The sequence below is a fragment of the Ranitomeya imitator genome, chromosome 2, assembly GCF_032444005.1.
Source record: "Ranitomeya imitator isolate aRanImi1 chromosome 2, aRanImi1.pri, whole genome shotgun sequence".
In the NCBI taxonomy this organism is placed as follows: domain Eukaryota; kingdom Metazoa; phylum Chordata; class Amphibia; order Anura; family Dendrobatidae; genus Ranitomeya; species Ranitomeya imitator.
The window spans coordinates 698161804-698173964 of NC_091283.1; the positions used below are offsets into that span (position 1 = coordinate 698161804).

Consider the following 12161-nt stretch of genomic DNA (forward strand, 5'->3'; position numbering starts at 1 on the left):
GTTCGTATAGTCTTGCCCAAATTTCCATACATGTAGCCCGCACTACGCCGGAAATAGTGGACCTCCCAATTAATAATTCAAGATGGAGGCCAGTATACCATATTCCAGTTGACAGGAAGCTGAAAGCACAAAAAGAAAACAATTATTACCAATGTTAGAATGCTTAGTAAAAATCATAGTAAAAACAAGTAATGTGTGGATATTAAAAGGAAGGTAACCAGTGTACCTTCAAAAATACACAGTGCCTACAGAAATTTAACATTAGCTACATATTTTCTTTTGGATTTTGTTATAATTTTGCAATATAATATTAATCTATTGAATTTAGCTGCTAGGCCACATAAAAAAACACATTTAGATGACAAAAACATCATCAACATACAGTATATGAGGATGGTGAATACATACCATAAAGTAAGGAGAAGACGCTCCTCTGCGGATATACATTTCCGCATCCTGGTGTTCTCATATGTAATGCCTGGTCGTACTGTCTCCAACAAAATATCAAATGTAAATTTGCTCATGCGACAGTACTGGTAAAATTTGTCAGGATGTGTCCACAGACATGTACAGTATAGCCGGTGAAAATGGCCTTAAGTGAGGCGTTGCCTCAAAAGTGGATGTACCCACAGTCTTCTCCTCCTCCGCGGATCCACTATCACTGGGTATGGCTGGCCAAAGTGATGTGACAACACCCAGTTATATAACACCCCCGGAGTTGGGGTGAAATGCAGTAGGTCAGACATGTTGCAAAAGAACCACCAACACGCCAACACAAGCACAGCAACACAGTTTTCAGATTGAAGGTTGCCACCTGTTGTTGAGGCCTTAAGTAGGTTTGCTGATGATGATTTAAATTAATTTCAGGTCTGAAAACCGTTAAATGTCCATTTTGGAAGGTTGCGGGGGAAAAAACGCAGTACGGATGCCTTTCGGATTACATACGCAGAATTCAATGCGCATAATACGCTGCCACACCTTACCAAAGGATTACATACGGAACACTGTTTAGGGAACATTTCTGCATATTACACCTGGAAAAAACTGTATTTACCAACACTAAGTGTGACGCCGGCCTTAGGATTCTTCCAGCTCAGGAGGAGAAAAGGAGAATAGAACAGGTAGACCAAAAGAAAGGTGCAGAGCCATTGTGTGAATACAATTTTTAACAAGTTTTTGCATTTGTGATGAAAACTAAGCACTTTCCCATATCATGTCCTTTCTGAGTTAATAATATACTCGTCCTCTGGGGCAGCTTGTGTGGGGTCTTCATGTGGTGCTCTGATTAGGTATTCATACTGAAGGCTTAAGGTACCGTCACACTACGCGATGCTGCAGCGATACCGACAACGATCCGGAACGCTGCAGCGTTGCTGTTTGGTCACTGGAGAGCTGTCACACAGACAGCTCTCCAGCGACCAACGATCCCGAGGTCCCCGGTAACCAGGGTAAACATCGGGTTACTAAGAGCAGGGCCGCGCTTAGTAACCCGATGTTTACCCTGGTTACCAGCGTAAAAGTAAAAAAAAAAAACATTACATACTTACCTTCCGCTGTCTGTCCCTTGGCGCTCTGCTTCTCTGCCCTGTGTAAGCACAGCGGCCGGAAAGCACAGCGGTGACGTCACCGCTCTGCTTTCCGGCCGCTGTGCTTACACAGGGCAGAGAAGCAGAGCGCCGAGGGACAGACAGCGGAAGGTAAGTATGTAGTGTTTTTTTTTTTTTTACTTTTACTCTGGTAACCAGGGTAAACATCGGGTTACTAAGCGCGGCCCTGCGCTTAGTAACTCGATGTTTACCCTGGTTACCAGCGAAGACATCGCTGAATCGGCGTCACACACGCCGATTCAGCGATGTCAGCAGGAAGTCCAGCGACGAAATAAGTGCTGGACTTTCTGCAGCGACCAACGACATCACAGCAGGATTCTGATCGCTGCTGTGTGTCAAACTGAACGATATCGCTAGCCAGGACGCTGCAACGTCACGGATCGCTAGCGATATCGTTTAGTGTGACGGTACCTTTATGACAGGTCACTGATTCCTCAATGACCTGCCCCCAATTACATACTGATTATTATATGTATTGCAAAAAACCACCTTAAGCAGGCGCCTGTGCTGCATCATGATCACATGTGTAATGTGCATTAAATTGTTTTATTTAGTCATATACATTGATTCTAAAAAAAAATCCATTCTCAAAATGGTGCAAGCCACTCTTGTGAAGTAGCATCTTTCGGCGATCTGATAGATGCTACTGTGCAGGAGCCAGCGGAGCCATTTTGCTCGAGGAAAAAAAATAGTCTCCACCAAGATGGCGCCAGAGGCACCAGTGCAGTAGCATCCATCGTCGATCTGATAGATGCTACTTCACAGGCGCCGCAGGCGCCATTTTGCTAGAGGAAAACATTTTTTGTCTCCACCAAGATGCCACCGGATCGCTGATAGATGCTACTGCTCAGGCACAACCGGCATAATTTTGAGAATGATTTCTTTTTTTCATAATCAAGGTATATGACATTTTAATGCACATTACACATGTGATCATGCTGCAGTGCAAGAGCCACCTCCGGCGCCTGCCTGCTGAAGGGGATTTTTTATTTTTCTCCAATACATATAATAATTAGTATGTAAAATATAGGGCAGGTCAGTGAGGGATCAGTGACCTGTCAGAAGCCATACACATGAATACCTAATCAGAGCACCACATGAAGACCCCCAACAGGCCGCCCTGAAGTACGAGCATATCATTAACTCGAAACTGAAAATAAAAATTAAAAAACAACCAGAAGACTGATTACATCAACCAAGTAACGGCACTGACCTGACACTGTGTGTAGGTTACTGTGCACAATTCTGCTGACAGGTTCCCTTTAAGTACAACTAGTTAGAATTATTTGTGATAACCGTGACCAAAGGCTAATGTATGATCCTTGCTATTTATGAACCTCATTATTTATTTTTCTCTTTGCATTCAATTTTATAGGCTGGGAAGATAATTCTTATTTACCGTAAGTCCCCACACCAAATATTATGCAGATTTCTGATCTGGAGCATCTTGATGGTAAGTCTCCTCATCAAAATTAAGCTTAGATACAGTGTAAACATGATGCAGAGCGTTAAATGAAAGCAGTTTTACATAGAATATATATTTGAAGGTGTGTCCATACATCGAACAGTAACTGCTAATTATATGAACAGCAAAACTGTTATCATTATACCAGTTTTAAGCAATACAATATTATTCTATATTTTTCTTTTACAATGTCTCCCCATCAACAGACTACGTAGTAAAAGAGATGTTCTGTCTGTGGAAAGTGGGAGCCACACACACAGAGAGGGAGGTATACAAGCAATCCTCCCTGAGGAGGATACACTGGGCGGTTTGCACAGTAGACCCTTGCAGCAAGTTCCATCAGACAGAGGCCACCCTTAATACTACTAGGAGAGAGCGCTGGGTTAGGACGCAGTAATACTATGTTCACATCATATTTGACCCCACATTCGACACTTTGCTGGAGGCTTCCATTTAAAGCCCTGAAAAAATGAGATTTAAATGGAGCCATCTATAATATAACGCTGGGAGCGTTACTCTGTCCGAAGCCTTTATAGACTGCGCAGGCGCGACGCTCCTAGCGTTACATTACAGAGTGTCAGGAAAAAAAATGGTGCCAGAAGGCGCGGACTGCCGGGAGCAGGGGTTCGGGAGCAGGGGGACTCCATGCACATATTTGCGCCTTGATTACGCTGTGGCACTTCATTCCGCGCTTTCCGGCACCATTTTCTTGAACACACACTGCAGTGTGTCTTCAAGAAAATAGCGCCGGAAAGCACGGACTGCGCAGGCGCCGCTCCCGGCAGCAGGAGGACCAAGAAAATGGCGGCGGAAAGGAATCAGGTAGCGTGTGCACAGGACACACACATGACAGGATGGGGACGCAGGATGGAGCAGTACATGACAGGATGGGGACGCAGGATGGAGCAGCACATGACAGGATGGGGACGCAGGACGGCGCAGCACATGACAAGATGGGGACGCAGGATGGAGCAGCACATGACAGGATGGGGACGCAGGATGGAGCAGCACATGATAGGATGGGGACGCAGGATGGAGCAGCACATGACAGGATGGGGGCACATGATGGAGCAGCACATGACAGGATGGGGAGGCAGGATGGAGCGGCACATGACAGGATGGGGACGCAGGATGGAGCAGCACATAACAGGATGGGGGCGCATGATGGAGCAGCACGTGACAGGATGGGGACGCAGGATGGAACAGCACATGATAGGATGGGGATGCAGGATGGAGCAGCACATGACAGGATGGGGACACAGGATGGAGCAGCACATGACAGGATGGGGACGCAGGATGGAGCAGCTCATGGCAGGATGGGGACGCAGGATGGAGCAGCACATACCAGGATGGAGACCATATACCAATATAAATGCTCGCCACCCGGGCGTAGAACGGGTTCAATAGCTAGTTACCTATAATGAGGCAAGCTTTGCACTGGCTTCCTTTCTAGCAGTGTCCATCTTTTTAGAGGGGCATAAAAGCATGGTTCAAACTTAATAAAGATTTTGCAGATTTTTTTTATATTATTCTACCTGAGTGGTGGGTTGATTTTTGGCTCAGATGTGTCACGCTGTGAAAAGGAACTGTGGGCACCTATCTGGTCCCTCAAACTAAGGGCATCCCAGGCTATCCCTGTCCCCTGGATCACCCCGGATGGTGGAGATGCCGGGGTCTAATACTTTGCTATTCTCCTATCTTACCCCTTCTCTGTTCCCTCTCTCACCCAGGTGTGAGGCTAAAGTGTATTGTAAAACACTAACCAGACAGACAGAGGGTTAACAAATGGGGATGAAAGAAAACTGCAAACATACAAATACAGCTCTGGCAAAAAAATAAGAGACCATTGCAAAATTTTCAGTTTGTCTGATTCTTCACTTTTTAAGTATATTTTTGAGTAAAATGTAAATCGTTCTTTTATTCTATAAATTGCTGACAAAGTTCCAAGCAATAAATTTTGTATTTATTTTCTGAAAATGAGAAATGGTCAAAATAACAAAAAAATGCATTGATTGCAGACCTCAAATAATGCCAAAAAAAAAAAATAACAAGTTCATAATCATTTAGAAACAACAATACTATTGTTTTAACTCAGGAAGATATCAGAAATCAATATTTTGTGGAATAATCATGATTTTTAATCACAGCTTTCAAGTATCTTGGCATGCTTTCCACCAGTCTTTCACACTGCCACCTCCCCGAGAGGAAGGCAATACCATGTGGCATCCTGACTCCTGGGGTGCCACATTCCCCCCTAGTGCAATTCAGTACTCCCGGACTGAAGACACAAAAGAAAACATGTAAACAGGTGAACAATGTTAAAAGGGTTACAGAGTTTCAAAAATATAAAAAATTACAAAAACCAAACAAACAGTCAGGATTGACCAATTAAGTTCCTGAGGCAACACTGGTCCATTTGTGTTCCCTCCAGACTTTTGAGTTGCCTAGGTGGGAACCACCCCTGCTTCCCAGGGTAGACACAGGAACACTTCTTGTGGTAAATAATCTGCTGGTTTATTGTGGAACAGCATTAATCATAGCAGGGTTCAGCAAAGTAAACAGAGACTTTCTGGCATAGCAGCAAAACAAATAGATAACGTATAGCGAAGTCCATATGTCTGAGGGATTCACCTGCTCAGAGCACCATGTGTCTTCAACTCCACCTGGAGCCACCATTTGGAGTCTTTTCTTCGCCAAACCACAACACACCGAGTGCCTCTTAAGTCTAGCTATTTGAATCCAGACCATTTGACTGATCACATGACTGTGACATCACACAGGTCCTGTCAGCACACAGATGTGCCAACTCTGCAGGTGGAGGAAAGGTGGATATCTTCCCACCCACTCTATAGGTGTCCACATAAAACCAGCCCATGTATGCAACTTTAATTTAACCCTCACAACTCGCAGTGTTCTGGAGGAAAATACTCTGGTTTCACATCACTGCCATTATGTGCAGTGACACATATCTCCTCTCATATACCGTGCCAGTAACCCTGTCACAAAATATATTTAGATATTTATTTATATATATATAGCTTGGCTAACACAAAGAAGAACAGCGCTGATCATGAAGGATCCTCACAAAGGAACAATTCCCTCGAACTACCGCCCAATAACCTGCATTATAACAACAGGGAAACTCCTGTCAGGCATCATAGCCACCAAGCTACAGAACCATATGAATCAATACATGAATCCAGCTCAGAAAGGCATTAGGACCAACACCAGAGGCTCTAAGTACCAGCTCCTAGTAGATAAAACAGTCGCTCAAGACTCAAGTTCCAGACAGACCAATCTTAGGACTGCCTGGATTGACTGCACGAAAGCCTAGGACTCAATGCCACACACATGGATATGTGAATGCTTGGCTCTCTACAATGTCAACAGGAAATAAAGAACTCAATGGGGCAATGCACAATGGAGAACAACACTGGAAGTCAACTCAAGACAGCTAGCACAAGTGACCATCAAATGCGACATATACCAAGGTGATGCACTGTCCCCATTGCTGTTCTGCATAGGCTTGAACCCCCTCAGTCAGATAATTTCAGAGTGTGGTTATGGATACAAGTTCAGGAGTGGAAGCACCATCAGCCACCTCCTCTACATGGATGACATCATGTGTACGAAAAATGAACGAGACATCAATTCACTGATCCACCTGACAAGGAACTACAGTGAAGATATCGGGATGTCCTTCAGACTGGAGAAATGCTGCCAGTTGGTAATAAAGAGAGGCAAGATAGTCAAGACTGATGGAGTGTAATTACCAGCAGGGCACATAGCAGATGTACAGACATGCTACAAGTACCTTGGCATCCCACAGGGATACAGTAACCATGATGAGGAGGCAAGCCAAGCAGCAACATCCAAATACCATCAAAGGGTAAGACAGGTGCTGGAGAGCCAGCTCAATGGGAAGAATAAAATCCGCACCATCAATACATATGCCCTACCAGTTATCAGATACACTGCTTGCATAGTGTGCTGGCCTAATGAGAAGATGGAAGCTGCATATGAGAAAACACAAAAGCTCCTCACAATGCATGGAGGTCTCCACCCTAAGTCTAGCACCCAAATATTGTATACCAACAGAAAGAAGGGTGGTCGAGCCACCATCACGGATGAAACAAGGAGTATCCAGGAATGCATCAGAAAAGCTGCATCAAAAGATGAGATGCTGAGAGAAAGCCTAAGGCAGAAATAACAAGAGATCTGGAAGGAAGAACAGGAACATGAAGCGCTATGGCAAGACAAGCCGCTGCATGAATGTACCATTTACAAATGAATGGAGGTGACTGACATGGATAAATCCTACCAATGGTTGGAGAAAGCTGAGCTGTGGCACAGCACAGAGGCACTAATCATAGCGACACAAGGGCAAGCACTAAATACCAGATCCATAAAAACAGGAATCTACCACACAAGACAAGACCCATGGTGCAGACTATGCAAAGAAACCTCAGCAAGAGTGCAACACAGAGGCAGGATGAAAAATGCAAGAAGGAACAGCGTATACCGAACGCCACAACCAAGTACACAGTGGCAGGAAGCAAAATGCAAGAAGGAACAGCATATACCGAACGACACAACCAAGGAGCGGGAATTGTATACAGGAACATCTGCACAGCATATGGGTTAAGTCCTCCTCAGTCCAGGTGGAAGACCCCAGAAAAATTGGGGGAGAATGAAAGGGCTAAAATCCTGTGGGACTTCAAGATCCAGATGGATAAGTAGGTGTTGGCTAACCAACCAAACATTGTGATAGTAGACAAGGATCAGAAGACAGCAATAATAGATGTGGCAGTGCCAAGTGACAGTGACATCAGAAAGAAGGAATTTGAGAAGCTGGGGAAATACCAGGGCCTCAAATGATAACTGGAGAAGATGTGGAAGGTGAAGGAACAGTGATTCCAGTGGTGATAGGAGCACTTGGAGCAGTGACCTCTAAGTTGGGAAAATGGCTACAGCAGATCCCAGGAACAAAACAGGAAGGGAGAAAGAAAGAGGGATCCGCACCACTGAAAACGAACTCACAATGAACAATCCAAGTAATGGACCTCTGCTGGTTTGCTTCTGATATCGGGTGCTGTGGCCTCAAAAGTATAAGGATGTGCATATAAAATGTAAAGAAACACGGCAGCACTCACCAATCTTCTATGCAAGTAACTTTATTGGTGCATAAACTTCACGGCACGGGGGTGTGTTCCAAGGTAATGTGAGGGCTGAACGACGGCCGTTTCGCACCTAACTGGCGCTTCCACGGGTTCAATCAGTGAACGGACGTGACGCCTTAAGAAGAGTGCAGATCCCCGCACCCTCCTCAGGCCTCCCTCCGCCCACTGACAATACAAACATAAAATCACAATAAAACTTTTATAAAAACAACGTTAAAAAACGTACACATGTAGCAAAGCGTTATACGAATACAATATGACTAATACTAGCGAAGATTAACTTCCCTATTTAAACTCGCTGACTCGTGGCGGAGATAAACAGGTAACCGACGGTCCCTCTATTATAGAAAGAGTATATACCAATAGCTCACAATATTCTTACCTGCCAGACCTCTCCGATAGGCAGTAGCACAACTACGGCCCCATTAAATATAGCAAGACGTGTCATATGCGCATTGATTTTATCTATATGTACTGACTCCAACAGACAGCATGTAAAAAACTGTACATCCCACTGACACAAATAAAGTATCATACATGACAATTAAAGCCATTCTCTCTATCCCTCTGTGATGTAAATGGGATCCATCGGGTCTAACCTGTCTAGATATTGGGCAGGCTCCAATTAATAAGGACCCAAACTCATTATGCATCTGATATACAGTAAAAGGGGGTCGATATACTTGCGGGCTCCATTTGTTTCATAAAAAGATCGACATATCCACTTTCTCGTTTAGTCCTGCAGGGCCCATCGCTCCTGTCCGCAGGATCCATTCGGTTTCACGCCTCAAAAGGAGATTGTGATGGTTACCTCCTCTTGCAGGCATTTTAAGCTGCTCTATACCGGCGAAAGTCATAACTGCTGTGTTACTATCATGCAGCTCCCGCATGTGACTGATGAGTCTGGGTGCCCCTTTGCCTGTAACAACCGACGTACAATGTTCTCTGAAGCGTGTATATAGGCACCTAATAGTTTTACCTACATAAAATTTCCCACACGGGCATATCTATATATATAATTGTCTAAGGGTTTTTCCGTCTGTCTGTCTGTCTGTCTGTCCTGGAAATCCCGGCTCTCTGATTGGTCGAGGCCACCAGGCCTCGACCAATCAGAGACCGGCACAGCATCGACGTAGAAATCCCGCGTCTCTGATTGGTCGAGGCCGCCAGGCCTCGACCAATCAGCAACGGGCACAGCAACGATGATGTCATAAAGGACGTAGAAATCCCGCGTCTGATTGGTCGAGGCCGCCAGGCCTCGACCAATCAGCAACGGGCACAGCGACGATGATGTCATAAAGGACGTAGACATCTCACGTTTCTGATTCAGCGACGGGCACAGTATCGACGTAGATGTCATAATGGTTGCCATGGCGACGATGATGTCATAAAGGCCGCCAGGCCTCGACCAATCAGCATCGGGCACATTATCGACGTAGATGTCATAATGGTTGCCTCGACCAATCAGCGACGGGCACAGTCTGCCGCAAATTCTGGAATCATCATTGTCCATATACTACGGGGACATGCATATTCTAGAATACCCAATGCATTAGAATCGGGCCACGATCTAGTATATATATAATTGTCTAAGGGTTTTTCCGTCTGTCTGTCTGTCTGTCTGTCTGTCCTGGAAATCCCGGCTCTCTGATTGGTCGAGGCCGCCAGGCCTCGACCAATCAGAGACGGGCACAGCATCGACGTAGAAATCCTGCGTCTCTGATTGGTCGAGGCCGCCAGGCCTCGACCAATCAGCAACGAGCACAGCGACGATGATGTCATAAAGGACGTAGAAATCCCGCGTCTGATTGGTCGAGGCCAATCAGCAACGGGCACAGCGACGATGATGTCATAATGGTTGCCATGGCGACGATGATGTCATAAAGGTTGCCTCGACCAATCAGCAACGGGCACAGCGACGATGATGTCATAATGGTTGCCATGGCGACGATGATGTCATAAAGGTTGCCTCGACCAATCAGCAACGGGCACAGCGACGATGATGTCATAATGGTTGCCATGACGACGATGATGTCATAAAGGTTGCCTCAACCAATCAGCGACGGGCACAGTCTGCCGCGAATTCTGGAATCATCATTGTCCATATACTACGGGGACATGCATATTCTAGAATACCCGATGCGTTAGAATCGGGCCACAGTCTAGTATATATATATGTATAGAGCAGGTTATAATGCCTGCAAGAGGAGGGGACCATCACAATCTCCTTTTGAGGCGTGAAACCGAATGGATCCTGCGGACAGGAGCGATGGGTCCTGCAGGACTAAACGAGAAAGTGGATATGTCGATCTTTTTATGAAACAAATGGAGCCCGCAAGTATATCGACCCCCTTTTACTGTATATCAGACACATAATGAGTTTGGGTCCTTATTAATTGGAGCCTGCCCAATATCTAGACAGGTTAGACCCGATGGATCCCATTTACATCACAGAGGGATAGAGAGAATGGCTTTAATTGTCATGTATGATACTTTATTTGTGTCAGTGGGATGTACAGTTTTTTACATGCTGTCTGTTGGAGTCAGTACATATAGATAAAATCAATGCGCATATGACACGTCTTGCTATATTCAATGGGGCCGTAGTTGTGCTACTGCCTGTCGGAGTGGTCTGGCAGGTAAGAATATTGTGAGCTATTGGTATATACTCTTTCTATAATAGAGGGACCGTCGGTTACCTGTTTATCTCCGCCACGAGTCAGCGAGTTTAAATAGGGAAGTTAATCTTCGCTAGTATTAGTCATATTGTATTCGTATAACGCTTTGCTACATGTGTACGTTTTTTAACGTTGTTTTTATAAAAGTTTTATTGTGATTTTATGCTTGTATTGTCAGTGGGCGGAGGGAGGCCGGAGGAGGGTGCGGGGATCTGCACTCTTCTTAAGGCGTCACGTCCGTTCACTGATTGAACCCGTGGAAGCGCCAGTTAGGTGCGAAACGGCCGTCGTTCAGCCCTCACATTACCTTGGAACACACCCCCGTGCCATGAAGTTTATGTTCCAATAAAGTTACCTGCATAGAAGATTGGTTAGTGCTGCCGTGTTTCTTTACATTTTATATGCACATCCTTATACTTTTGCAGCCACAGCACCCGATATCAGAAGCAGACCAGCAGAGGTCCATTACTTGGATTGTTCATTGTGAGTTCGTTTTCAGTGGTGCGGATCCCTCTTCCTTTCTCCCTTCCTGTTTTATTGGACATTGCTTAAACTATAGTGCGGACCCAGCACACTGAGTTATTGGTTGACCATATGAACCATACGCCCAGGGACTTTGTACAAGTGGGCGCTGCCCCTATAATGGAGGCAGAAGCTGGATCTGCGAGCACAGGTCTTCAAGCCGGCCGGGTGGATGTAAATAGCTACTTTAAGGAATGTGAGGAGGCTGATGAAGTACAGACATTAAGCACCAAAGCGTTAGAATACAAGTTGTTAAATCTGTCTGAACGCGAAGTAAAGCTTTTTTGGACTAATAACTCATTATCCTCATATGTGGAAAGTGGGCGGGTCCCACGAGGACTGAGGGTTTGGAAAGATATATCCCATTTCACCAATGACCCTGAATTTCGAGCACAATGGGAGCGGATTATGCTCAAATGCTCGCAAGAGTTGTTACAATTAGTCCTAACTTCCAATATGCGGAATTACGAACAAATTGAGCTTTACATTAAAAAAACCAAGGCAGAGTTAAAGACTAAATTAACCGACAACCAATGGTCTCAATTCACTAAGAAAATGGAGACTAAACTTATCCCTATCCAAGCAGAGACCAAGCAGAGAAAACGTGATAAATTTATACGCGATAAAAAGGACTTTGACCAAGGGTTAATTTTTACTTGGCAAAAACAAGTTAGCCGAGAATAAGCATCACAACTATCCAGCACAATCT

At 45.0% G+C, this 12161-nt stretch overlaps 1 protein-coding gene across 2 annotated transcripts in view; it reads left to right on the plus strand.

Moving 5' to 3' along the window:
* LOC138665532 (heparan-alpha-glucosaminide N-acetyltransferase-like) overlaps positions 1-12161 on the plus strand; it is a 1558440-nt gene that overhangs the window by 1175224 nt on the left and 371055 nt on the right. For both annotated transcript variants that reach the window (XM_069753108.1, XM_069753109.1), the window contains one exon: positions 2983-3060. In XM_069753108.1, coding sequence (XP_069609209.1) covers positions 2983-3060 — 78 coding nt within the window. The remainder of the gene's footprint in view (positions 1-2982; positions 3061-12161) is intronic.